General features: G+C 61.6%; 1 protein-coding gene across 5 annotated transcripts; it reads right to left on the bottom strand.

Annotated features, from left to right (window-relative positions):
* Positions 1–218: 218 nt before the first annotated feature.
* On the bottom strand, positions 219–22,198 carry PTH1R (parathyroid hormone 1 receptor). Of its 5 annotated transcripts, XM_055135707.1 has the most exons (16): positions 22,049–22,198; positions 20,910–21,032; positions 18,377–18,474; positions 9,495–9,597; positions 7,669–7,803; positions 6,101–6,211; positions 5,887–6,005; positions 5,616–5,710; positions 4,810–5,002; positions 4,280–4,433; positions 2,658–2,718; positions 2,254–2,320; positions 1,866–1,960; positions 1,247–1,388; positions 1,130–1,171; positions 219–711 (listed from the first exon to the last, which is right to left on the bottom strand). In XM_055135707.1, the coding sequence occupies exons 1-16, from the start codon at positions 22,080–22,082 to the stop codon at positions 334–336; spliced, it is 1,950 nt and encodes a 649-aa protein (XP_054991682.1). In that variant the 5' UTR covers positions 22,083–22,198; the 3' UTR covers positions 219–333. The 5 variants fall into 5 exon arrangements, with proteins under 5 accessions (XP_054991682.1, XP_054991684.1, XP_054991683.1 ...); XM_055135708.1 differs by lacking the exon at positions 18,377–18,474 and having other exon boundaries at positions 220–711; positions 22,049–22,184; XM_055135709.1 differs by lacking the exons at positions 18,377–18,474; positions 20,910–21,032; positions 22,049–22,198 and adding an exon at positions 16,149–16,292.
* Between the last annotated feature and the right edge of the window lie 3,222 nt (positions 22,199–25,420).

Here is a 25,420-nt window from a genome sequence, read left to right as displayed (position 1 = left end):
AGGAAGCGCCTCCCCCTTGTACCCAAAGCTGTTACTGTCCACAGGAGGCTTGGTGAACGGTGCCCCCAGCCCCAGAATTGGCCCAGGTACCTAGACGGCCCCTCTTGAGGTGAGAACCCCATCTCTCCTGACTCCGGGCCCTTCCCCTGCTGGAGTGAGCCCCCACCCCACCCCTAAGTTCAGACCACACCGCATCCTTTTCCCTTTTTTTCTTTTCTTTTCTTTTTTTCTTTCTTTTTCCTCCTGCCGTCTGTCCTCCTGGCCACAGCCCTGAGCAGGAAACTTTCCAGCCACCCATGCCTTGGTCCCTCCTGTCCATAGGTCCAACTCTGGTCACATGACCGTCTCCCACTCTTCTTGCAGCAGGGCCGGGGGCCGCTCGGGCCCAGAGGCCTCCTCGTCCAGTCCGGAGCAGGAGCCGTTGAGAAACCCATCGTCCTTGGGCGTCGCCAGGGCAGGGGGGGTGGTCTGGGGGGCTGGGGCCCCTGGTTTGGCAAGGCCAGGCAGCCGGGGGTGGCCGTTGGTGGTGGCGGCAGGCAGCAGGCGGGGGCTGAGGGGCAGGCCGAGGCCCGTGCGGGGGCCCACGTTGGTCACACTCGTGTGGGACACCATGGGGCCGTAGCTGTAGCTGCTGCTTCCGCTGCGGGCCTTGCGCTTGAAGTCCAGGGCCAGTGTCCAGCGGCTCCAAGATTTCTTGATCTCAGCCTGCACCTGGAATGGCAGTAGGAGGGTGGGCGGTCAGGTGTGGCTGGCCCTCTGCCACCTGTCCCCCCAACCTCAGCAGTACCCACATTCCTGTCCTGTCACACCCAGCTCTGAACGGAAACAGGCACGACACCGTTACTGGGCAATTCCAAGGCCTGGTGAAACGCTGTCCCCCTCAGGTCACTGACACACCCAGGGAGTTCCCACTGGCCCCAGAGGCGGCTGAGCTTCTGGAAAGATCCAGAAGCTGCCTATGGCCGAGATTCTAGACCCCGACAGACCCGGAGCTGGAACCCTCTGGACAGATGAACCTCTTTGCTTTCACAAGGTCCCTCCTCTCAAAGGACCAAAGAACCAGGGAGAAGAACAGGGGGACAGGATCTGGGGCTCCCCGTTTCCTCCCTGCCCCCGCCCACCTCCTCACCTCGCCGTTGCAGAAACAGTATATGATGGCGACAAAGAATCCCTGTGGGGAGAGAGGGGTGGGTCAGGCCCCTGAGCCCACCCCACGCCCAGCCCGCCGCCCCGCCAGGCCCCACACCTGGAAGGAGTTGAAGAGCATCTCGTAGTGCATCTGGACTTGCCAGAGCGTCCCTGAGACCTCGGTGTAGGGCGTGGCGATGAAGACGATGTAGTGCACGCCGAAGAGCGGCATGAGCACCAGCGTGGATTTGAGCAGCTTCCTGCACGGAAGGGCAGGGGTCAGTGCCTGGCCGGCCCCTCAACCACCCGTACCTGCTGGGCCACCATGGGGGGTCCAGGCTCTGGCTGCCAGCGGAGGAGCACACTGATGGCCCTGGGGCTCCAGGGGTCCTGGAGGGGAGCACAGGTGACAGTCGCACTGTCCCAGGGCCCTGTGCTCCTGTGCTGGCCCTCGGACCCAAGGCACTCACCCCACAACCTCCAGCACACTCAGGCTGCAGCTCGTCCAGGCCCGGCCCATGAGAGCCCCTCTGAGGGGTTGGGCTGGCTCCCCTTCACAGGGCCCCGGGAACTGAGGCTCAGGGTGGCTTGGGGAGGGTGAGGAAGCTGGCCAGCCGGGTGGGGCAGCCAGGATGGGTGTGGGGCCCTTCCCGGAGACAGCGTGTGTGTGTGTGTGTGTGTGTGTGTGTGTGTGTGGCGCCGTCACCCGGCCGGAGCCGGCAGTGTGGCTCACCCACCGGTACTGCTGGCGCGTGTCGCAGCGGCCGGCGTTGGTCTCCCGCAGCTTGGTGGCGAGTACCCGGACGATGTTGATGAAGAGGATGAAGTTGAGCTGGGATGAGGGAGGGCTGCGTTTCCAGGCTGCACCCCAGCAGGGCGGGGGCAAGGATGGGGACCCGCCCATCGCCACCCAGCCTAGGCTGTTCCGCCACCCCATCTCCAGGGGACTCTTAGAAACTGTGTTTCCCTAGCAGAACTGGGGTGGGGAATCACTGGCCCTCGGGCCCTAGTATTCTGGTCCTGGGGTCTAGTGGGGGCCTCTGGAAGTTCCTATCAGCCAGGAAGGTCCCTGGAAGCCAGGGGTCACATGCCCACCCAGCCCTGTGGCCACCCCGCCCCGCTCACCACAATGGAGGCCAGGATGGGCACCTGGATGATCCACTTCTTGTTCCCGGAGCTCAAGTCCCAGCACCTGCGGGAGGTTGCGGCATCAGCCCCACCCTTGCTGGCCCCTCCCTGAGCAGCCCATGCCAGCCCAGCCAGGCCCTTGAGCCAGCCTGCTCTGACACGGACTGGACTGTGGGGCCCAGAGAACAGTATGGGGGTGCTCGGGTCGGAGGCGACCCCCAGTGCCCTCTTGGGAGCCACTTCACCACCCTGAGGGGCCACAGAGGGGACGCTGAGGAGGGTCTATTGAACGCCACGCACCGGGCGCTCCTCTTATTTACTTCCCATGGCAAGAGGGTGCAGGGGTGTTTCTGGCCTGAATCCAAACCCAGTCCCTGAACCCAAACTTGCTCCAGACCTACCCAGTGTTGGCCAGCATGGCCCTCACGCTGACCCACACAGCCACGAAGATGGCAGGCACACCTGTGGACACAGAGGGTCAGTGTGTGAGGGACTGCCCAGCGGGTCGGCCAGGATGGCTCACTTCACCCTCCTCATTCCTCCCATCCCTGAGGTCCCCCAGCTGCCCCCGGGTTGCCTCCCCCCAGCCCTCTGCCCTCCCTCAATTCCATGGCTCTCACAGTGCCAGGCATGTCCATCAGAACCTTTGAGGACAAGGCGGCCTTAACTTTAGCCCCAGTGCGGTCCCTGCCACCAAGGGGCTCTCTCCAGGATGGGGATCATTACAGGGAGGGGGCAGTTTTCTGCCCCAGGGCTGTCCTGTCCCCACCCAGTTCCAAGGTCCTAAGCCCCACGCATGAGGCGACTCAAACGGGGACTGTCCTAGGCTGGGCCACCTGTCCAGGGGAACCAGGGCTGAGCCATCTCAGGCGGAACGAACACCTTGCTGGTAAGCTTCTCACTGGGAAGGAGCCCCAGGCCCCCCTACACACCGCTCATCCGGAGCCCCATGCTCCCTTGGGAGAAGCAGAGCCTGGCCTGGCTCTACAGTGAGAGGAAGCTGTGACAGCCCAGGCCACAGCTCTGCGTGTGCCCCAGACGGGGTGCTTCTGCCCCAGCACTCTCTAGCGCTGGAACCAGCGCCAGTCCTGAGAGCAGGCCCAGGACTCCCCGACTCTGGCTTGCCATGGGGGTGGTGGGTGAGGTCCAGGTCCCCGGGGGTGGGCCAAGAGCAGGGAGGGGGTGCTTAGACGTTAGAGCACTGCTGGGTGTTGAGCCTGGGAGGGCCGCAGCCACTCGGCCCACCCCTCGGCAGCCTGGCCCCTTGCCCCGGAGCCAGGCCAAGTTTGGGAGCTGCCAACAATAATGGACAATTATCAGTAACTCTATCCCAGAGCCCAGGGGTCAGAGTAGCCACCCATTCTGCAGGGGGGAGGATATGAGAGCCTGCAGGCTCGAGAGGCCGGGCCCCGGGCAGGGCTGCAACCTCCAGGGAAAGCTACTTGCATTGAGGGGACAGGTGGGGAAGTAGGAATGAAGAGACTCCAAGACCCCAACTCCTGCCATGCCCTCTGACCTGAGATCCCCTGCTGACCCTAACCTGAGCCTTGTTGCTTGTGGGGATTGTCTGTCTGTTTTGGGGACACACTCAGCGATGCTCAGGGGTTACTCCTGGTTCTGCACTCAGGAATCCCATATGGTTGCCTGGCTGTGTGCAGGGGACCATACGGGATGCTGGGATTAAGCCAGCAAGTGCTATACTATAAGTTATATATGCTCCACTATATATGCTACGCTTGTAAGCACTGTGCTCCTGCTTTGAGTCCAGCCTCTGTACCACCTTTCCCTGAGCTGAGCCTTGTTCCAGTAGTCCCAACTCCCTCTCCTGGGATGAGCCCCAAATCCTGTCTGTCTGCCTCCAGCTGAGCTTTAGCCCCAAGCCTGGGCTGGGCTCAGCATCCCAAAGGATGGACAGGTCCGGGGCCAGTGTACTGGGTGGGTCCCGAGCCATCTAGTACCACCTGACCCTGTTCTTCAGGGCCCCGACCTTGCCCGCACCTCACCACCCACCAAGCCTGCGTACCCCAACCGAAGACTGTGAAGCCCCACAGGTACTTCTTCTCTGAGAAGAAGGCCATGAAGATGAGGCTGTGCAGGTACAGCCCCTCCACCAGGATCCAGTAGTAGTTGGTGGCCAGGAAATAAAGGAAGAAGGTCACCGCCACCCTGCAGCCCGCCTAGGAGAGCAGATAGTGTTAGCCAGGGGTAGAGCCTGTGTCTGGGAACACAGGGCTGGCTGGGGATGTGGGGGTTCTGGGGAGATGGGAAAGTGAGGCAAGCTGACAAAAGGGGCAGGCCAGGGCAGGTATGGGGCGGCAGACACAAGTGGCAGGAGGCCAGGTGAAGAGGTGGGGTGGCTCGGAGAACGGGGCTGAGGCAGGAAATGGGACTGGCAGCAGGGCTGGAGGGTGTGAGGGGCACTGAGATGGGCGTGGGTGGCCCAGGGCCAGCGGTCACAGGAGACAGGGATGCGGGGGCTGGGATGGAGTTGTAGGGTGCACACGAAGCTGGAGTGAGCAGGTGTCCTGTACCCCGACCCGAGAGGGCACTCACATAGCCGGTGGTGGCGACGGGTGGCGGGGGTGCCTGGGCGATGGCACGCAGCTCCTCCTCCGTGAGGCGCTCTGCCTCATCCAGCGTGGCGCCTGAGTAGAGCACCGCGTCCTTGACGAAGATGCTCACGGCGCGCAGCATGAAGGACAGGAACAGGTGCATGTGGATGTAGTTGCGAGTGCAGTGCAGCCGCCTACAGTGCATGCAACGTCACCGTGGGTGGGCAGGAAGTGGGACCGTGAGTGGAACAAGCAGCAGGGGTGGGACCCCAAGAGGGGGAGTGGTTAGCAGCCAGACCCAGCCCCGCCCCTGCCCTACCTTCTTCCATCCTTAGGCTTCCATCAACCACTCATGCCTGTGTCTTATCTCCCCCCTTCCCAGCACACCCTCACTCCACCTCCTTGCACCCCTCACCGCACATCATGCCATGCCTCCTCCCACCACACCAGGCCCTTGATCCACCACGCTCTGTCCCCATCCCGAGTCCTCTCATGCTTCGTCCCTGATCCGCTATGCCCCGCCCTCACCCCACCTTCTCCTATCACACACCACCCGGATCCACCATGCCCCGCCCCCGCCCCGCCTCCTCTCACCATGCTCCGCCCCTGATCCGCCATGCCCCGCCCTCACTCTACCTTCTCCTATCACATCCCACCCTGACCTGCCATACCCCGCCCCATCCCACCCCGCCTCCTCTCACCATGCCCCGCCCCAATCCACCATGCTCCGCCCCCATCCCACCTCCTCCTATCACACCTCGCCTCTGATCCGCCATGCCCCGCCTCCTCCCACCATGCCCCACCCACCTAAAGTAAGCTAGGATGAGCACAGCCACGGTGAGGGAGGCCAGCGACACGGAGTAGCCCACGGTGTAGATCATGCCCAGGCGGTCAAACACCTCCTGTGACGGTGAGGAGACACCCTCAGGGCACTGAGACTTGAGTGTGTGCATCAGGTTATGGGGCATAGGCCAGGCTGAGGTTACTAGAGGAGTCAGGGTTAGGTCAGGGGTCACCATGGGGGTGGGGGGCACGAACAGTCTTATCCAGGCAGTTTGGGGAAGGGGAAGGCTTGTACCCGTTCACGAGTCTCGTTAGTCAGGAACTTGACGCACTCGCTGTAGTTGGCCCATGTCCGGTTGTGCCCGGGCACCAACTCCCAGCTCCCGTTGCGGTCACAGCGCCGGTAGGCATGGCCTGTAGGTGCATGGAAGGGGTAAGGGCAGGCAGAACAGGCTGAGGCCCTGAAGCCCTGCGCTCTAAGGCCCCCCTTCCACCCCAGCCCACCTTACCTTTGTGATTGAAGTCATAAATATAGTCAGGACAGGGCACGGCCACCACCTCTCCTGGTGCCCCCAGTGGCCAGCACACGATGTGGTCCCACTCAGGAAGGCAGGGGCGCCCTGTGTCCAGAGAGACAATTGTGGGGGTGAACATGCTTGTGCTGTCGGCTCTCAGGGAGAGATGCACCCCAAGACCGGAGAATCCAGATGTTCCAGAATGTGAAGAGCCCTTCTGCCCCTTTGTACCCGCGCCCCCTGGCTCGCAGACTTCACCCTAGTCTCTGTGGGCAGGGACCACGCTCACCCTCCTTTCTGGATTGGCTGGCAGGGGCCAGGTGAGGTGAGTGACTTGCTGGAGCCATCCAGCCCTGGGCCCTGACTTTCTCAAGCAGCTTCCCCAGCCTCAGCCCCTTTCTCTCTCGGTTCCACTTTCCAGGGGTCGTGGAGAGGGGTAGGTTTCTAAACTGACTTTGCTGAGGATGAGTTTTGATGTGACCCTTGCCTGGGTCTGTGGTCAGGAGGCATAGCTGGGTTTCCTGGGTCAATTGGACACTCTATGAGGCACCTGTCCCCCTCCTTGCACCTCACTTCCTTCCCTGGGGAGCTGGGATTGACCACACCTGCCTGAGCTGCTGCCATCTTCCGATGCCCTGCCCAAGCACCTGCTGTCGGACTCCAGCAAAAGATGTAATCCCCTCAATCTAGGTGGGTCTCAAGGCAGGGTGGCATGCTGTTCCATTTTGGGGCCCCAGCCTCACAGCTCCTTCGAGGGTCCCCAGCCACTGAATTGTCCATGTGCCACCGCCTGCTCCCACCCGCTTCGGTCCCCCTCAGGGGTCCAACCACAGCACTCTCCAGCCACCCTGGAAAGCTGCCTTTCTGGCTGGACCCACCCCATGCCCCAGATTGGTGAAAGACTCTCTGTCCCGGGCACCATATTCCCAGCCCCGGCTGGCCAGGCCCACAATTCCCTCTGGTCCCTGGGGAGCCACAGGGTGACCACAGCCTCCCAGATGTGGCCCATCTGGAATCTGCTGCCCACCCAGCCGGTTCAAACCGGGCCTGTGGCTGCAGCCTGGGCTCCGTGTTTGTCTGTTCTCACCTCCCCGAGGGACAACAAAGCCCGGAGTCTCCCTCCCTCTCTTCTCCCTTCCTTGTCCCCCATGGACTGGCCCCATCCCTTCATGGCTGCCCCCTCAGCTGCTCTGTAGGACCCACCTCACTCTGACTTGGTGACAAAAGGTTTGGGGCCCTCAGCTCATGCTGTCTCTCCGCAGTTCTGTCTGTGTGTCTCTGGTTCCTTCTCAGCCCTGGGCCACATGTTTCTATGTGTCTCTGTCTCCATAGATCTCTCCCAGTCCCTCTGTCTCCTGGGGTTCTGTGCCATCTCTCTCTTTGAGGGGCTGTAGCCCTGGTTCACTCTTGCGGTGGTGGCGAATGAGGTCCCTGCCACAGCTCCCAGGGCTCAGCCTAGCCAGCTCACCTGCCTCCTTACCCCCGAGTCACCACCGGGGACAGGGCTGGGGCCGGGCGGGTCTGCCACTGTTGCGGAGAGGTGCGTGGAAGCACGAATGTACCTGGGCGTCTGCTGCCAGTCGGTGCCTCCTTGTCCTCCTCAGACTCAGGGTAGGGTTTCCCGGACGTCTTCTCCTTCCTGGGTTTCCCTGATGTGGACGCGGATGTCCATCCCTTGTCGGGTTCCATGATGCTGGCTGGAGACACCAGGGTAGGAATGGGTTTCAGCCTGGCCATGGCAGGTGGCCGGGGCACCCGCCTGCCTCAGACACCCCTCTGTAGGGTGGAGGTTCTCCCCTAACCTGTGGACACCACAGGCTGTTGGGATTGCAGAGGTGCCAGGCCAGGAAGAGGGCTATCGTCGGTAACGTGCTTGCCAAGAGCAGAAGTCACTGAGGGGATGGGGCCTGCTGGCCAGGGCTTCAGGTGGGAGCGCACACCCTACAGGTGTGGGGTCACTGAGTGGGCTGAGAGGAAAGCGTGGGCAGAGGCGTCTCCCCGCCCAGGAGTCCCAGCCAGAGCCCGTGCAGGAGGCAAAGGTCCCACCAGGGGGCGCAAGGAGAAAGTAGACAGGGGTGATGGCAACCGGGAGGCGAAACAGAATGCAGGAAGCCAGGCCCTGTGTGCGGAAGACAGTTGCAAGACAGTCACGGGTGGGCCCCCAAGTCTACCTCTGTCATCCCTTGGCCTAGAGCACTAGGGTACGGGGCTCACAGCTGCCACGAGGGAACCTGGAGTTTCTCCATCTGAGCTGGGGCCTAGCGTGTCTCTGCAACCGGAGACAGGCTTGGGGTCTCTCTTCCTGGGCTCCCAGACCCTCCCATGTCAGGTGTGTGGCCTCAGTGGGAAGCTCACTGGGCAGGCCCTGGGGCTGGCATGGCGGCGCCCTCTGTGCCTGCTGTCCCCGAGGGTCAGCAGAATGGGCAGAGCAGGAGGAGAGGGCCTCCACTGCGAACAGAGCCGGGGGTGAGCCTCCAGGCTTCCATGACCAGGAAGAGGACTGGGTCTACGGCCCAGAGAGAGGAGGCCTCGCTGAACCCCCTCCCCTGATGTGACTGGGGACCAGGGAGTCGCTGTTGGAGCTGACGTGGGTGGGCTGTGACTGCACAGGCCACGTGAGGCCACGTGCCACAGGGCTGGGGCCACTGTGTGCTGGCGCTGGGTCGCCAAGCATCAGCAGGGAAGGCACCCGCTGCAGGGTGGCTCTCAGCTGGGATCTGGGCTGCTTCCCGGCTACTGAGATGAGCCAGGTATCAGAGCCTGGTCGGGGGTCAGCGAAGCCCTGCCTCTGCCCTCAGGAAATGGACTCAATGAAGAAACCAGCTTGAGACGGCAGTGGGGGGAGACACCGTGACTGGGGGAACTCCCAGTGCAACCTCACAGGGGCAGGGGCTCCTTCCCCAGGGGCCCACGACGGACCAAGTCAGATACTCGCCCCTATTTCCTCTATTCCTTCTCCCCCTCCAGCCCCGGGGACCCTCGGTCTCCTGACTGTGGACAGCCTCTGTCGTGTCCCTTCTGGAACTCCCTTGCACATCTCCTGCTCCGGGAAGCTGTCCCAGCCCACCCCACTGGAGATGACACCTGATCAGTGCTCAGGATCCTGACTTCTCTCACCAGCTCTAAGCCAATGGGGATGGCAGGGTGGTTGAATGCAGCTATTTCACCTCCCACACACCCCACTTGCCCCCACCCCCCGCCCCCTTGGCTCAGCAGGTCTCTGAGTGCGCTGACTCACTGAAATTCTGGGTCCTCACTTTGACCTGGCTCCCCTTGACCTGCTCCCACCCGGGCCTGGTACCTTCACTTGACCTCCCCCCTGGCCCCGCCTTCTCTTGGCCCCGCCCCACCCCGCAGACGCAGGCCCCGCCCCCGCCCCCGCCCCCACCTGGCCTCTGCTGGACTTCTTTGAGCTTCTTCTCACACTGGGCCTGGGCACGGTGCAGCAGGAAGATCTGCTCCTCTTTGGTCATGACGTCATCCGCGTCCACCTACCAAGCCAAAAGTCAGACCTCTGGTGGGACTTCTCCAGACTCAGGGACAAGTCCCATAGCCACCGTGGCCTCCCTGACTCTGGAATGCGGGACATCTGCCCTAACCAGCTCTGCTTTACTGTCCTCGGAAGGGTAGGGTGGCTGCCCTACCCGACCCGAGTGAGATGGGGGGAGGGGGCTGTCCCCCTGCCTGTCCGCACGTAACCCAGGGGCTGTAGCCGCTGCTATTCTCTGTGCAGCCCTTCCCCAGGGGCCATGGGAAGGGATGGAATGTCCCAGGATCCTGGCTGCCTGCTGGGGACCTGGGTGGGGAGGAGGCTGCAGAGTGGGGAGCTCTGGGGAAATAGTCCCGACCTGGGTTCCTTCGCATCCTGGTGTCCTGGGGGGCTGGGGGGGTCTTGGGAGTCACTGATTTCCATCCTGCCCACTGTTTCCTCCAGCAAATGCCCAGAGCCTCAGCCCCTCCCACTCCTGCGGTCCCCAGAGGGCCAGTATGGGGAGCCTCTGGCCAGTGGTGCGGTGGGCGGGGCACCCCTGTGTGGGCTGTGGGTGAGAGTGCCCTGGCTTATCTGAAGCCCCTCCTCCAGCGGACCCTGTGTTCTGGTGACCAGCCCTCCCCCTTTGCCTGCAAAGCCCTTCCTTCCCTTCCTCCAACCAGCACACCCTGGGCACTGGCGGCCACCGCCTAGGACTCAGGCAGGGGACAGGAGGTTCATGGTGGGAAGTTAGAGGCTGGTTATTAGAGGCTCAGGGGCTGGGGGCTGGGAGCGGGGGTGGAGGTGAAGGAGTGTCCGAGGGTGGCGGCATCCGGGAACAGCTTACTATGCCCAAGCCCAGACACTCCCCTGAGTGGAACCCACAAGCAGATAGTTAATGCAACCTCTCAGGTCCCCAGGACATGGCCATGTCCCCAAAGACTCCTCAGCGTCAGGGCAGGGCCATGCCCGCTTGGATGACACAGCAGGACACAGCCTCGTTCCCCCCCCCCTCCCCCGGATTCTCCGCAGGCAAAGCTGCGTCCTCAAGATGTCCCTGGCCAGCCCGGGGCTGGTCATCTGCGTAGGGCTTTGCAGGGCTGGAGCGCCAGGAGGAGGCTGGGAAGAAAAGAGGCCAGTACGGGGAATGGGCGGACACTGGCGGGTGGGGGCGGGCTGCCGGCCTGCCTGCTGGTCAGGGAGCCTGGCTGCAGGGAGAAGTTAATTGACCGCGTCTCTTGGTGGCAGCGGCAAGGGCTTCCAGGGCCAAGGAGTCTCCAGTTCGGCCGGTCTCAGGCTCTGCTGGTTTCACTTAACGGAGGCGGGCGCGTGTGCTGTGCGCAGGCATGTGAGCAGCGGGGCCGCCCGAGGGAGCCGTGCACATGGCCGGTGTGTGCACGGGGCCGTGGGGGCGAGGTAGTATGCTCATCTGGGAAGGGAGTCGAGGTGTCTGGGAACCTGCAAAGGGCCAAGCTCGTGTGTCTAGGGGTGTGCGTGAGGTGCCCTGCTAGGCGGTGTCCTGTCCGGGTGTCCGTGCATCTCTCTCTGGAGTCCGAGCTGCACCCAAAGCCCCTGGTTTCCCCCAGGGAAGAGCAGACTCCTGTGTGCTCCATGCTGGTCCGAGCTCTCCTACTCTCCCCCTTCCCATATCCCAGCGAGGCTATTGGGGCAGAAGGAGCTGCCCGGGCTGGACTCGAGAGAAGACAACCTGGGTCTGTCCCACGGCTCATGGGATGTGCTCTTTGTGCCTCTGGCAATCAGGGTTCAGGATTTTGAGGGCTCTGAGTCCTACGTCTCTGCCGTGTCCAACACTATTCCCTGTCATAGCACCGTACTGCCGCCACCACGGCACCTGGTGCCTCCCTTAATGACCACCACCACCACCACGGTCTCCACCGTCACCCGCATCAGCAGCACCGCACCATCCGATGGCACTGCCTCCGGCTGCACCAAGCAGCCGCAGCGCTGTTACCACCACGAGCACTTAACGACCATTACCAGATAGACCATGACCACACCCCCGCTGGCAGACCCTCAATCTCATCACCGTCCTCAGCACCACCAGTGCAGCACTAGGGCCTCCGGAGCAACCACCACCAGCACCACTGCTACCAAAGACATTAGCACCATGGTAAATTGCCAGCAGCCCCATGACTTCTCCCAGCACCTTTGCCCCTTTGAGTCCTTACTCCCTGCCCACACCACCTTCCCCACTACTCTTTCTCCTTTTTTGTCTCCATCCCTCTCGAGATAAGTGATGCACCACAATTTCCCGTAGAAAGAGTGCCTGAGTGACTGACCAAGGCTTCCTTCAGCCTCTGAAGCTAGAGAGATACACCTGCCCTTGCAGTAGACAAGTCAGCCACGGATGTGCACGCGGGGAGGGTCTCGGCTAATGGCTTAGCGTCGCCACATGCAGTTATGGGTTGAAACTATCCACGTGGTACCTGGGTGAGACCAGAAGCTCACCATCAGGTCCCCTCACAGGCCCGGGGTGTTTACCTCCCTGCTGCTGTTGCCTTCCTTCACCCTCTGCACGGCCAAGAGGTGACACCCTATCTTTTCTCATTTCCATGGTGAGCCTGGGAAGGCCCATTAGCTCCCAATGGCCATTCCTTCAATTGTCTGCAGAGAATATCGCTCCTTTCACCTCCCTGAACTGTAGGACTCATTTACCTGTCACCCAATCATGGCAGAAGTGCCCTTGTAGCAAGGGAGATTCGAGACAGCGAGAAGGAGGCGCTTCCCTGGGGAGCGGGGGAGCTCTGGACCAGGTGCATTCCACTTCCCCGGGACGTGGCACGTGGCTCCCCTTCCTGCATGCGCCCCCCACCCCCACCTTCTCATCCGAGGAGATGCTGTGGCCACCACAGACTGGCTCTATGTTTCAGCGAAACTGCTTAACCCCATGCACCCCAGTCTTCCCCCTATAAAATCAGGATAGGCCAGGACTTATTTTTTTGGAGGGGGTAACAAACCTGGAAGTGCTGGGGTCACTCCCAGTGGCACTCAGGGGACTATGAGGTGCTGGGTGAAACCCAGGACTCCCACATGCAGACCATGTGCTCCAGCCCTCGGCACTCTCCCTGGCCCTCGTGACAGAACTGTGAGGACTAAGGGCGGGGACTGCACAGAGAGCCTGGGTAGGGCTGGGCCCAGGTAAAGCAGGTTGGCTGTTTCCCCAGCAGCAGGTCAGGGCTGCCCCCTCTGGTCACTGCCAGGCAACATGGGGGTCCCCTGAGTGGCAGGAGGCTGGGGACCCAGAGTGGCAGGGCATGGGGTAGGCAGGTGACCAGGTCCACACAGGAGGCCCCAGGGAGGAGAGGGAGGGGGAGGAGAGGGGCTCCTGGTGAGGTACATGGTGCTTTTTCCAGGGGCTGGGAAGCCCAGTGACTGCACTCTAGGCAACTTGCTCAGCTGGTGCTATGATTCAAGGTCACTGTAGGGCCCCCCAGGCTTGGACTGGGGGAGGGGTCAAAGGGTCTATCCTCGGCCTGTGTGGAAAAGAAGGATCAACAGGGAGTAAAGAGGGGAAGAGCCCTGCCCTGACTGTCCTCCAGGCCTGGGGCTGCTGTCTCCCTCTCCCCTGCACTCGAGGGTCTTTGCCCAGCACCTGAGAGTTCTCAGGCTCGTATTTTATTTTATTTTATTTATTTTTTTTTTTATTTTTTGGGTCACACCTGGCGATGCACAGGGGTTACTCCTGGCTCTTGACTCAGGAATTACTACTGGCTGTGCTCAGGGGACCATATGGGATGCTGGGATTCGAACCCGGGTCGGCCATGTGCAAGGCAAACGCCCTACCCGCTGTACTATTGCTCCAGCCCCAGGCTCGTATTTTAGATCCAGAGTTCATGGATCTTGGATCTCTGGTGGGAGGACAAAGGGACCTGGGTTGTGAGCAGGACTGACTCGATCCATACCCACCGGCGGGGGGTGGGGGGGCTGTCCAGCCTTGGCACCATCGCCAGATCTCCTGCACCCCACCTTTTAGGAAACTCTGGGTCATGACCCAGTTTCCTCTCACCTGCTTCAAGATGCCCCCACTGCAGCCTACGCTTCCCCCCATCACCTGCACACCCCCCCCCCGCCCAGAACATGCATGTGCATGATGCAAGGGGGGGGATCATGCAGGGGTGGGTGCGGCCTGACTTGGCCCTGCACGGGGGGAGCAGGTAAGAGGCAGCCTGGGAGCTGGTACCAGGCAGGACACAGGTGGGGGCTGTGGCCCGTGTGTTGTTTACAAACACAGGAGCTGCTGTCCCAGCACACCGAGGAGTGTGTGGTCGGAGTCCCGGATGTGTTTCTCATTTCCTGACTTCAGAAGCCAGGACCAAGAAAAAAGCCATCTGCTGGCTCCTCCCCCTGGGGGGCTGGCGAGCTGCATCTTGGGGTTCTGTGCCCAGAGTGACTCCCCCCACGGAGGGCACGGCTGAAGCTGGGGCTGACAGGATGGTGGGGTGGGGCTGAAGACAACTGAGGTGGCCATGTCCAGGCTGCCGGCAGAGGAGTGAGGCACTCTGGGCCCAGCTCCTTGCCATGGGTCCAATTCCTCCCCTTCCTGCCAAATTCCACACATTTGGGGCCTGTTTTCCCCGGCAGGCCCCAATCCCCGACTCTAGGGGAAATCAGGTGGAAAGCCAGGGACCCTTTTCCCCCTTTTCAGCTGCTGACCTCGCTGTTCTGGGCACCTTCCTCTGTCCTCTGCCTGAACCAGCCTGCGGCCCTGCAGCAGCCACTCTGCGCACCTCTGGAAAAGGCACCTCTGCCCGGTGGGCATCCCTAGAGGTGCCCAGACTCCTGCATCTGAGTGTCCCTCTGACTGCTGACTCCGGCCAGGAGTCCAGGGCTTTTGGGTGGGGAGGGTGTGTGTGTGTGTGGAAATGAGGGGTGCTTGCAAACAGTGCTCAGGGGGCTTGGGGCCCCTTCTGACAATTCTCAGCCAGCCAGGCTGGCAGCTCAATGCCAGGGCCAGAGGACACAGTGCTGCCCTTACCCCGGCACCCTGGCCGTGCTTGGGGACCTTCAGGGGTGGTGCTCAGGGATCAAACTGGGGTTGGGTGCATGTGAAGACTGGGTCCCTAACTCACGTACTATTGTTCCCACCCCAGCACCACCCCTCACCCGCCCTGGAACTCTACCAATACCCCCCTCCCTTCCCACATCATCCCCACCTGACAACAGGAAAAGGGGCGAGCGACTACATCAGAAGTAAGTTCTGCTTGACCGGAAGTAACAAGTAACGGCCCCAGAGGAGGAGGGGAAAGAAGGAGGAGGAAGTGAGCAGCAGGTCGGGGCCCCAGGTGCCAGCCTCAGCAACCCTTTCCAGAGACGCCTGAAGTTTTGCTGTACCAAACAAGAGAGTCCCCCACAGAGGCAATTTAGGGGTGCAGGTCAAAGTCAAGGTGACCTGCGGGGGGGAGGGCGGCAGAATTCTAACGGGGCAGAGGAGAGCTAGACCCAGAGAGAGAGAGAGGGTTCCCCCGATGGGAGCAGGACACAGACTCCCTGGTGACCTCCTGGCCTTCCTGCACACTGGAGCCTGGGCTGGCCCCCCTCAGAGTCCCCACGCCAGCTGGCTGGAGACTGCTGCCTGCCCGGCGTGCCGCCGTCTGTCCGGCTGGCCCATGCAGGCCGAGACGGGCTCCCTGCCGGGGACACTCCTGCTGGGCCGCCACCACTGACAAGTGCTGATTTCTCCCCCCACACCCCCGGCCGGCCCTCCTGAACAGGCGGTCTGTGTTCGGGCTGGGGAGGCTCCAGCACTGCTCACCTTGGCCAGCGCGGACGCCCGGGGCTGGCAGGGGGCTGGAGCCCGGACGGCAGAGCTGGCGGCTCGGACCAGGTGGGACCTTCCCTTGTGGCCTCTACCTGGGCTGAGGGACCCGCTGTGGCTAATCTGACCAGAGTCTGGTCAGCAGAATAGGATCTGGCCGGGTCTTGCCTCCGGCACAGGGCTGGCTCCAGACGAGGGGTTCTTACGCACTGGGAGGTTTTTGATGTTTTTTTTTTTTTTTTCTTAAATTTTGTGACTGAGCAGAACTGCACCCTCTCCCCGTCACACTATATTTTGCAGACAATTTTCGGGGTCTGCCAACCGCCCTCCCCCTTCCTTTTCCCGGGGACTCTCTGAAAGAGCTGCCTTCCTGATGTGGTGGCCGGACCAGGGAGTGTCCCCAGAAGGCCCACAACAGGAATCTGGGGGAGGCTGCTTGACGCCTCATTAAAACATTCCGAAGAAAACCCAAGATCCCGGGAGGGCTCGGCCCCCTCCTCCTGCCCTGTCCACAGGCAGGCGGTTCCCAGAGCTGGGGGCGCTGGAGACGGTGTTTAAGGGCAGGTGATATAAAAAGCTTCAACAAATCAATACAAAGAAGACAAATAACCCCTAGAAAATGGGTAATGGCTCCGGCAAGCTCTTAGGAGGTGGACAAGAAACCAACTATAAAGACCAAAAGCTCCCGGTAAGTGGCAAATTAAAATGACAAAAGACACCATTTTTCACTGGTAAGACTGGTGAGGGTGGACAGAGTGGGGGGGAGGGGAGAGGCTGTGTGTGGGCAGGAGACCCACCTGGTCACCACTCCCGCTGCTCTGAGTGTGAACAGGGCACGGGAATTTGAGGGTGAGATTTAGCTGTCCCAGTAAAAGAACACCCTTGTGTGCTCGCAGAGCCAGCAGTGACAGAACCTCCAGCCACCCTGCGGGGAAATGGTCACACAGAGACAACAGGGTTTTCCAAGGAGTGTCCCTGCCACGGTCTAGAATTACAAACATACAAATGAAAATTATTCAGAAATGCTCTAATTGTATATTCCTAGGAACTACTTAATGAATCCCAGGCTTTGGAATATTATGCAGCATTAAATAAAAAGATAAATTTAGACTGATGTGAAGCTCTCCAAATCACAAGCTTTAAGTAGAAAAGCAGGGAGAGGGAGAGGGAGAGGGAGACGGAGAGGGAGAGGGAGAGGGAGAGGGAGAGGGAGAGGGAGAGGGAGGGAGGGAGAGAGAGAGAGAGAGAGAGGGGTTTAGGCATTTGCCTTGCATACAGCTGAGACCTGGTTATATCCCCAGCACTGTTGAAGGTCTCCTGAGCACTGCCAGGAATGAGCCCTGAGCACATCTGGGTGTGGCCAAAAAGAACCAAAATGAAAACAAAAAAGCAAAAGGCAGAGACCTACTGACACCAGTGATTTAAAAACAAAGCAAAAAACACAGATCATATCTAGATGGTTCCAGAACAATATCTTTAGGAAACATACAGAAAGGATTTGGGAGACCTTCAGTTACCAGACTTTTCGTGTTTTGGGGCCACACCTCGCCTTTTGCTCAGGGAGAACTCCCAAGCAGAACTCGGGGGACCAGGCAGTGCCAGGCATCTAACCTGGACCTCCAGCATGCAAAACATGCACTCTGGCCCCACCACCAGACTTTCAAAAAAAATTTTTTTTTTCTGACTGGGGATATGTCTCAAAGGGCTAAAACTCAGGAACTGGAGAGCTAGTTACACTGGGTAGGGTACTTCCCTTGCACGTGGCAACCTGGGTTCAATCCCTGGAACCCCACATAGTCCCCCGAGACTGCCAGGAGTGGTCCGTGAACTCAGAGCCAGGAGTCAGCCTTGAGCACTGCTGGGTGTGTGCCCCGCTCCCCAAAAAGCAGGGAGGTGCTGGAGCTCATGCTATACATGAATGAGGCCCCGGGCTTGATCCTGGCACCTGCTGGGTGTGATCCAATGACAAGGCAAAACAAAACAAAACATAAAGATCAAAGTCAGGGAAGAGGCTTGAGAATAGTGAAGATGGCCTCTCTTTAATTTCTATTACTTGACTCTTTTATAAGAATATTTCCAAGCACAAGTTATGAAATGAAAAACAAGCTAAAAGGAAAGGAACAGAAGCATTTTATTGAAGAAGACAAAGAGAAGCCAGAGCGGAGACTGGGGGCCTCAGCTGTGTTGGAGAGGGAGCTGGGAGCTGGGAGTCGGGGGTTTGAGTGGTGGGGCTCCTGGGCTGGGGGGGGGTGGTGGGTGGCCAGGCAGACGAAGAATCTCTCATGACTTTCTAGCTTAGAGTTCAACACATTCTGGGGATCCTGGTGACCACGCCACCCCTGGCACAGGCTGGGAGGGGACCCCTACACTCCGGGCCACCAGAGTTTGTCCAGTCTGATCCCGGGCATCCTCTCTGCACTCTAGCCTGCCCCTCTGCTGCTCTCCAGCCTCTCCCCTGGTGCTGAGAGGGTGTTCTTTGGATAAGGCATCCCCAGGGACTGCCTCTTTGCCCCCCCAACTCACAATCTAGGCTCGATCTTTCCTCTGAACTTTACTCCCCCTTAACCCCCAGCGACACTTGCTTCTCTGCTCAGGTCCACAGGATACAGGATCCAGCCTCGGTCTCTCACAAGCAAAGCAGGGCTCAGCCCCTTAGAACCCCCTCCCTGGTCCTGACATGCTTTGGTTCGTGGAGATGGGAGCCTAGTCCTGGAGCCAGCGAGGCAGACAGCGTCCGGGTTTGGTGCCAGAATACTGCGGGTGCCAGATCTGGGGGTTTGGTGCCAGCATACTGGCGGCACCAGCTCAGAGCTGGGTGCAAGGGGCAGTCCCTGGGGAAGGAGAGGGGCTGGTCGCTCTGTCTCGGGTGTTTCCAGCCAAGCCAAGGGGACCCACAGAGCACTGTGTGACCCTCTGGCCGTATCGCCTTTGGCCCTGAGGTCCGGTGTACTCAGGACCTAAACGTCCAGCCAGAGGGGCCTCACCAAGGCAGACCCGGCTGTGGGCATCTTTGCTCCTTCCTCACCTGCAGCCTTGGACCAGGGCAGCCAGGCAAATTCTCAGCACGCGTCTCAGCCTCCCCAGAGATCGGTGTGGGGTCCTGGGGATCCGTATCCCCGCATCCTATGTACAGAGGCACACAACTCGGCACTAGTTGGCAGGCAGCAAATAGTGGTCCCATTGGCGATATGTCTCAGGTCAGTTAGAAGGCGGGGACAACAGTGGAACCTGCCTCAGAGATGCTGGAGCTGAACTAGTTAATAGGAGGTTTCTGTTTTGCTTTTGTTTGGGGGCCACACCCAGTGCTGCGTAGGGGGGCTACTCCAGGCTCTGTGTTCTGGGGCAGGGGTGCTGCAGGTCCTCGGGGGACCATGGGGTAAAAGTGCTCAAACCCAGATTTCCTGTGTGCAAAGCATGTGCCCAGCCCATTGAGCTGTCTCTCCGGATCTTAGTTAACATCTGATAAAGTGCCGAGAAAAAAGGAGAAACCACCCCAGAAATATTTATGAAAAGAAAACCTAGAACACAACAGACCCTGCATTCTGTATTCTCAAGTGCGCGCGAACACACACACACATACACACACACCCCTGCGCTCCTGCAAGTCATGTGCAAACAAACGAGTGGGCTCAGTACTCACACAGCCCCACAGAGCTCTGTCCTGACAGATACCCAGGACACCAGCCCCTCTCCCTACCTGTCTCTGCAGGCCCACAGGCGGCCGGTCCACTCACCTCGGAGGGTCACTGGGAAAGGTCAGAGAGGACAGTGGGGTCTAGGTCCTGGCATAAACCCTGCACTTAGAACTGCTGTTTTTGGGGCTGGAGCAATAGCACAGCGGGTGGGGCGTTTGCCTTGCATGCGGCTGACCCAGGTTCGATTCCCAGCATCCAATATGGTCCCCTGAGTCCCGCTAGGAGTAATTCCTGAGTGCAGAGCCAGGAGTAACCCCTTGTGCATCACCTGGTGTGACGCAAAAAAAAAAAAATAATAGAACTGCTGTTTTCTTTTTCTTTTGCGGGAATTGGGGGTTGCTCCGAGAGGTGCTCAGGAGCCATGCGGTACTGGGGATCAACACAGGGCTCCCGCATGCGGAGCGTGCGCAGCCCTTCGACTCATCTCCCAGCCCTAGAACTGCTATGAATCCAAATGTAAGTCTGTGTAGTGTGATGTCTCTGGGCCTGGGGAGGTCCCACAGAGCAGAGCTCTCATCCCTGGACTTCTCTGCCTCAGACCGGGGAACTCAGAGCAAAGTCTCTGTCTCTCGGTGGTCTTTTGGCAGACGGGAAAACAGAGACATGGAGCGGCTGGGCCCAGGGTAAGGCCTCCGGGAACCCAGGGACTCCAGGGCTCTGCCGGGCAGGGAGCCGATGGGGGGGTGGGGGGGAGGCTGCCTGCCAGTCAGCCTGTCTCTCTAGAAGGCAGATGCCTCACCTGGGATCCTGGCAGTCAGACACTCGGGCAGACGGCTTGCTCAGCAGCACGAGGTCCCGAGGGGGGAGCCCGCACACCCGTCCTCACATTAGGAAGGTGCTACCCTCCCGGCTCCAGCCCTGCCTCTCCCTTCGTGCCGCTCTGGCTCCATCCACTCCTGCTCCGGGGAGCTCCCATCCCCAAACTTCTTTGTCTTTCTTTTCTTCTCTTCTTGCCTCATTTTCCCCAGGCTCTTTCCCCTCTGTGCCTCTCGGCCCCCACTCTTAGGAGGATGCAGGCTGGGCTAGGGGGATTGGTGTCTCCCATTTTCTGGGGGTTCCCACCCTCACCGGAGTGCTGTTCTGTGATGTCTCAGCGTCCGCTTGAGGACTCCCATGCCACGCTCCACTCACTCTGCAGGGCAAAGAGCTTCCATTCTGGGTAAAGCTGGGCATGAGTGCATGTCCATGCATGCGTGTCCTCGTGAGGGCTGGAGGGGACCCCGGCGTCCTGCCACCCAGCCTGGGTGACTCTGATCTCAGACCCATAGCCCTGTGTGGCAGAGCGCAAACAAAACTTGCTGTCCAGGGCCCCCCAAAGCCAATCTGAGGGACCCGATACCAGTCTTCTGCTTGACCACGCTCATCTTCCAGGGATGGACACCAAGCCAGCAGTATTCATAGAAGCAGAAGTCAGGGGTGCCCCAACCACAGATGTCATGACCTGGGACCCCAAGCACAGCCTTCAGGAACAGGGAGACCTCAGGAAGTCACAGCCCAGGCACCGCCAGATAACGAGCTGGGATTGAGGACTCACAGTTGGAGTGAACCTTCACCCAAATTAGGTTACTGAGACTCCCAAGCCTGGCACCCCAGAGGAAGCCCGCAGCCTGTCCTGGGGTGCGGGCAGGGAACCCCAAGAAGAGATCAGATCAGTCTGTCCTGTGGTGTGGGCAGGGTGACCCTCGGGAGAGCTCACAGCCTGTTCTGGGGTGCCGGCACAGGCATCTCAGAGAGAGCCCACAGCCTGTCCTGCAGCGCGGGCAGGGGGGACCCCAGAGAGAGCCCCCCACAGTCCTGGGGTATCGACAGGGGGACCCCAGAGAGAGCCCACAGCCCGTGCTGGGGTGCGGGCAGGACACTTACCAGCGCGTACGCGGAGGTGAGCACCGGGCAGCAGAGCAGGAGCGCCAGGCCGGGCGCGATCCGGGCGGCCCCCATCGCCAGCGCCTAGGGCCCTGTCCCTCGGGGCAGCCGCCGTCGCCGGCCCTGGGGGTGGTGGTGGTGGTGGTAGTGGGGTTCAGAGCTGCGTCAGGCGGGCCGGCCCCGCCCACGCTCCGGCCTAGGGGACCCCGGCGGCCCGGCGGCCCGAGGCCCCGGGGCCCGGCGCGGGGCCCATGCGCCCAGGGCGAGCGAGCGGACGGGCGCAGAGCAGAGCGAGAGGGAGGGAGGAAGGGAGGCAGCCGGGGGCCGGGCGGGCGGCGGGCGGGCGCCGAGCGCTGCGGAGCTGCCCGTCTGCCTCGGAGCGGAGAAATCACATCCATATGGCCGGGCCCCCCGCCCCCGGCCCGCCTCCCACCCCCCGCCCCCCCTCCGCGCCGCCTTTTCTTTCTTTCTTTCTTTCTTTTTTCCCTCTCCTCCTCTCTTTTGGGGAATTGGGAGCTGTGGCTTCGCCCCACGCCCAGTGGGGGGAGGGGCGGGGGAGGGGTTGGGGTCGTGGTCTGCAGGGGGCGAAGCGGGCTGTTATTTTTAGCTCTGCCGCGGGAGCAAATAGGGGGGCAAACTGGGCGGGGCGGAGCCGGGGGGCGCGCGGCTCGGCTCCGCGATCCCAACTTCGGAGCGACAACTAAGTGCTCGGGCGCCCGGTCCCGCCCGGCGGGCGGTCGCCACCCGCGCGTCCCCTCCGCAGCATCCCAGGCCGGGCCCGGTCCCTCCGCCCGTCCGTCTGTCCGTCTGCGCGCCTGTCAGGCGGGCGCACCTCCCGGGTCTCGGCCGCTGCTCCTGCAGCAGCCCCAGCTCCATTTCGGTCACTCCCTGGCTCGCTCCCTCCCCTCCCCCTGCTCGCGCTCGCTCTCTTTCTCTCTACGAAAACATTTGCAAGTTTCCAAAAAAGCCACGGAGCCGAGCGGCGCGGGGCTGGCGGCTCCCGCCGCTCCGAAGAGGCGCCGCCGAGGGACCCCCGAGACGGCCGGGGCCTCCCCCTCCCCGCTGTCCTCCCGCTCCGCTCAGGCCCCGGGGCCGCCCCGACCCCACTCCGGGCGCCGGCGCCCCCAACCCCGACTTACTCCGAGCGAGCCGCCGCGGCCCCCGCCTAGCCATGGATGTCGGGGACCCCCCGACAGCCTCCCCCGGACAGCGCCCCGTCCGCGGCCCCGGGGGGGCTTCATGGAGCGCTCGGGCTCCCCCAGCGCCGCCCGCCGCGCGCGTCCCTCGCCGGCGTCTGCCGCTCCCTCCCCCGCGCGCGCCGCGCCCGCCCCCGGCCCCCGCCCCCCGCCGCCCACCCGGGCGCGTGGACGGGCCGCGCCGGACCGTGCCGCGGCGGCCCCGGGTGTGCGTGTGACATCGGGCCGGGAACGTGGCGGCGCCACCGCCGCCGCTTCTGTCCCCCGCCCGGCACGGGTCGCTGTTTTTATTTTTCCAGCTCGCCGGGCCCCGGGGAGGGGGATGATGGGGAGGGCCCACCGACCCACCCACCCCCGACCTCACGGGCCGGGCCGCTGCCCCGGAGGAGCCCCGCGCGCCCCGGGCCCCGCGCTGTCGGTTCGCCCGCGGGACTCCCCGCTCGGGGCTGCGCCCCCCCGCCCCACGCCCCGCAGCGGGCGCCTCCCCGGAGGGTCGGTGCGCCGGGCCCTGGACCCGCCCCGCCCCGCCCGCAGTTCGGGCAGGCTCGTCCCTCTCGCCCGCCCTCGGTCCCTCTCCGGGTCGGGCTCTCCGGGAGTCCCGACCCCTCCAGATGCCCGCCGGCTCCGCCCCTGGCTCCACCCCGGCGCCTCGAAGCTGCAAGACCCGCGGCTCTGCGGAGACTCCCGACCCTCGAGCCCCCCACTAACCTCCGCCCACCCCATCGCTGTCGTCTTAGCGGGTTCGAGTCCACCCGGGACTTGGGGGCAAGGGAAAGAGGAAACTGGGAGCGGGAGCCGGACAGGGGCGGAGCTTACTGGCTGGTACCCACTTGAGGCCTCGAACCCCTGCCGGCCACCTGGGCACCTGGGAAGGCTTGGGATGCTTGAGAGAGGGTAGGGACAGTGGCAAAGTCACTGGGCCCTGGGGGGGCTGCATCTGAGCTGAGGGACATTTCTGCTTTGCCTCTTACCAATTGTGTGTCCTGGGCACGACAGCTGTCCCACTGTTCGGAAGTCAGTTTCCTCATCTGTAAAATGGGGATTTGGGAAGTCGATTCAAAGGATTCTTTCAACTCCTCTATTTCAGTGGTTGTCTGGGCTGAGAGCTCTGGAGGCCCCCCAGACATGGTCTGTGGGAACTGAGCTCAGAGCCCTGGGGTTGGCTGGGGGCACTGCCGATGTGCAGAAGCCCCCACCACATCTCCAGAGCTCTCGATGGCCACACTCTCCTCCAGGGCCCAGGGCGTTTGCTGGAGGCAGCCTCTCTCCCCAGGTTCACGCTCTGCCTCTCCCCTGCAGGGTCTCTGCCGGCATCACTCTCTGCTTGGTTAGGACCGTCCTTCCTTAGGTCCCATCTGCTCTATTGGAGGGCTGGGGTGGGGGAGGTGGAGCTGCTGGGGAGGAGGGGCAGGAGCCCGGCGGCCCAGAGTGAGCATCTAATGAACACCCGAGGGACTTGGGCATTTTATTTTGGCTGGTCTCAGCTTCTGGTCTCTGTGCCCAAGAGCTTCTGTCCTAACTTTCGTGGTTCGATGACCGCTACCACCAAGCAAAAAGAACATCCATGTATGATGGGTAGGCGGCCCTGGGAGATAAAAATAGGGGTTGATGGGAGTTCACCTCAGGTATGACAAGGCAAAGCTCAAGATCTGGTGTGTGTGTGTGTGTGTGTGTGTGTGTGTGTGTGTGTGTGTGTGTGTGTGTGTGTGTGTGAGAGAGAGAGAGAGAGAGAGAGAGGGAGAGAGACAATAATATTTGCCTTTGGGAGAACCAGGATGGGCTGGAGATGAGCTGCAGAAGGGGCTCCGGTTGGCTTTGGGCCCCTTTACGGCATTCCCTCTGCCTAAACCTGTGTTCTTCAGCCCCAGAGTCCACCGCTGTGGGTGGGGCCATGGATCCCCTAAGTCACCCCCAGACCTCTGGTTAAAATACCACCATGAGGCTGTGGGTGTCACATATTAACTGGGGCCAGCACCCCAGGGCCTGGCACAGCCAGTCTGTCCTTTTTTGACAGCAACCCTGGGGTCCAGGTCAGTTTCAGGTCAGTTTCAATGGCATTAAGAAGTTGTTGGTGGAGGGTGTGTGTGTGTGAGAGAGAGAGAGAGAGAGAGAGAGAGAGAAGGGAGAGAGAGAGAGAGAGACAGACAGAGATGGAGACAGACAGAGACAGAGAAAGAGGAGAGAGAGGGAAGAGAGAGAGACAGAGACAGAGACAGAGACAGAGAGGAGAGAGAGGGACAGAGACAGAGACAGACAGAGACAGAGATACAGAGAGAGAGGAGAGAGAGGGAGAGAGAGAGACAGAGACAGAGACAGACAGAGAGACAGAGAGAGGGGAGAGAGAGAGAGAGAAGAGAGAGAGAGAGAGAGAGAGAGAGAGAGAGAGAGAGAGAGAGTGAGGGCCCCTGTGGAGAGTCCCCTCTGATGCCCAGGCTGGGACCCAGGAGGAAGAAGAAGTGACAAAGTGTCACTGCAGCGCACGGCTGACAGGGTGCCTCAGCTGCTGCCATGCCACAACTGTGAGAAGGGCTCTGGCCAAGGTACACAGGCCCTGGGCCCACGGTGGGCGCCAGACTCAAACAGGAAGGACGAGGGCCCGGCTCCGAGCCCTGCAGCCCAGCCGCGCTCAGAAGCCCCTTGCTCCAGCCTGGGGCTCGCCGGGGAAGCTCACCCAGAGAGCCTCCCCCCTGCTTCACTGAGCTTCCTAGCCGGGGTCCCCCCGTCAGCCCCCACCCCAGTCTCCACCCTACCCTCCACCCCAAGCTTCTCCACTAAGTGGAATTCTATCCCAGTCTGACCTCTAACCCCTGGCTGAACCCTGACCCCACCAGAGCGTCCCTGGAGCAGCAACTCTAGACCGCTCTCTGGTTCCAGGCCCCCTCTGGAAGCCTTTCAAGGCAAGGTAGGGCAGAGGATGGCCAGGCCGCGAGTGAACTGAGGTGCCACTTTTACAGCCATTTCGGCTGCTCATAAACACCCCCTGCCCGGCTGAGTCACTGGGGGCTCCCAGGGCAGCGGGTCAGGCAGCCCCCTCCCCTGGAGCAGGAAGCCTGGCCTTCTCACCTCTCCAGAGGGTGGAGGGAGGGAAGCAGGGGGCGCAGGGGGCGTGGGGGGGGTGTGGGGCTGGCAGTGTGGGCTTCCTGTCTCTGATCCCAGGGTCACAGGCCCCCTGCCGCAGGAACCCCCATCGCAAACATGCCCCCTCCCACACCTTGTCTGTCCCTAGCCTGGGGACACACGTGCACCCAGCCTCATCCCTCCACCCTGCACCCCACTCCCCTGGACCCCGCTTACCTGGAACTCGCAAGGCCTTCT

The sequence above is a fragment of the Sorex araneus genome, chromosome 4 (genome assembly GCF_027595985.1).
Source record: "Sorex araneus isolate mSorAra2 chromosome 4, mSorAra2.pri, whole genome shotgun sequence".
NCBI lineage: Eukaryota > Metazoa > Chordata > Mammalia > Eulipotyphla > Soricidae > Sorex > Sorex araneus.
The sequence above is the reverse complement of the archived record's forward strand: the minus strand, read 5'-3'. Positions and strand labels throughout refer to the sequence as shown.

What these genes read in the sequence shown, in the direction of transcription:
- PTH1R (XM_055135707.1), bottom strand. Translation starts at nt 22,082, where the DNA reads ATGGCTAGGCGGGGGCCGCGGCGGCTCGCTCGGA. An exon ending in TTATGACTTCAATCACAAAG is followed by an intron (nt 6,006 to 6,100) that starts GTAAGGTGGGCT and finishes ATGCACCTACAG; the next exon opens with GCCATGCCTACCGGCGCTGT. An exon ending in TGCTCTTCAACTCCTTCCAG is followed by an intron (nt 1,172 to 1,246) that starts GTGTGGGGCCTG and finishes CTCTCCCCACAG; the next exon opens with GGATTCTTTGTCGCCATCAT.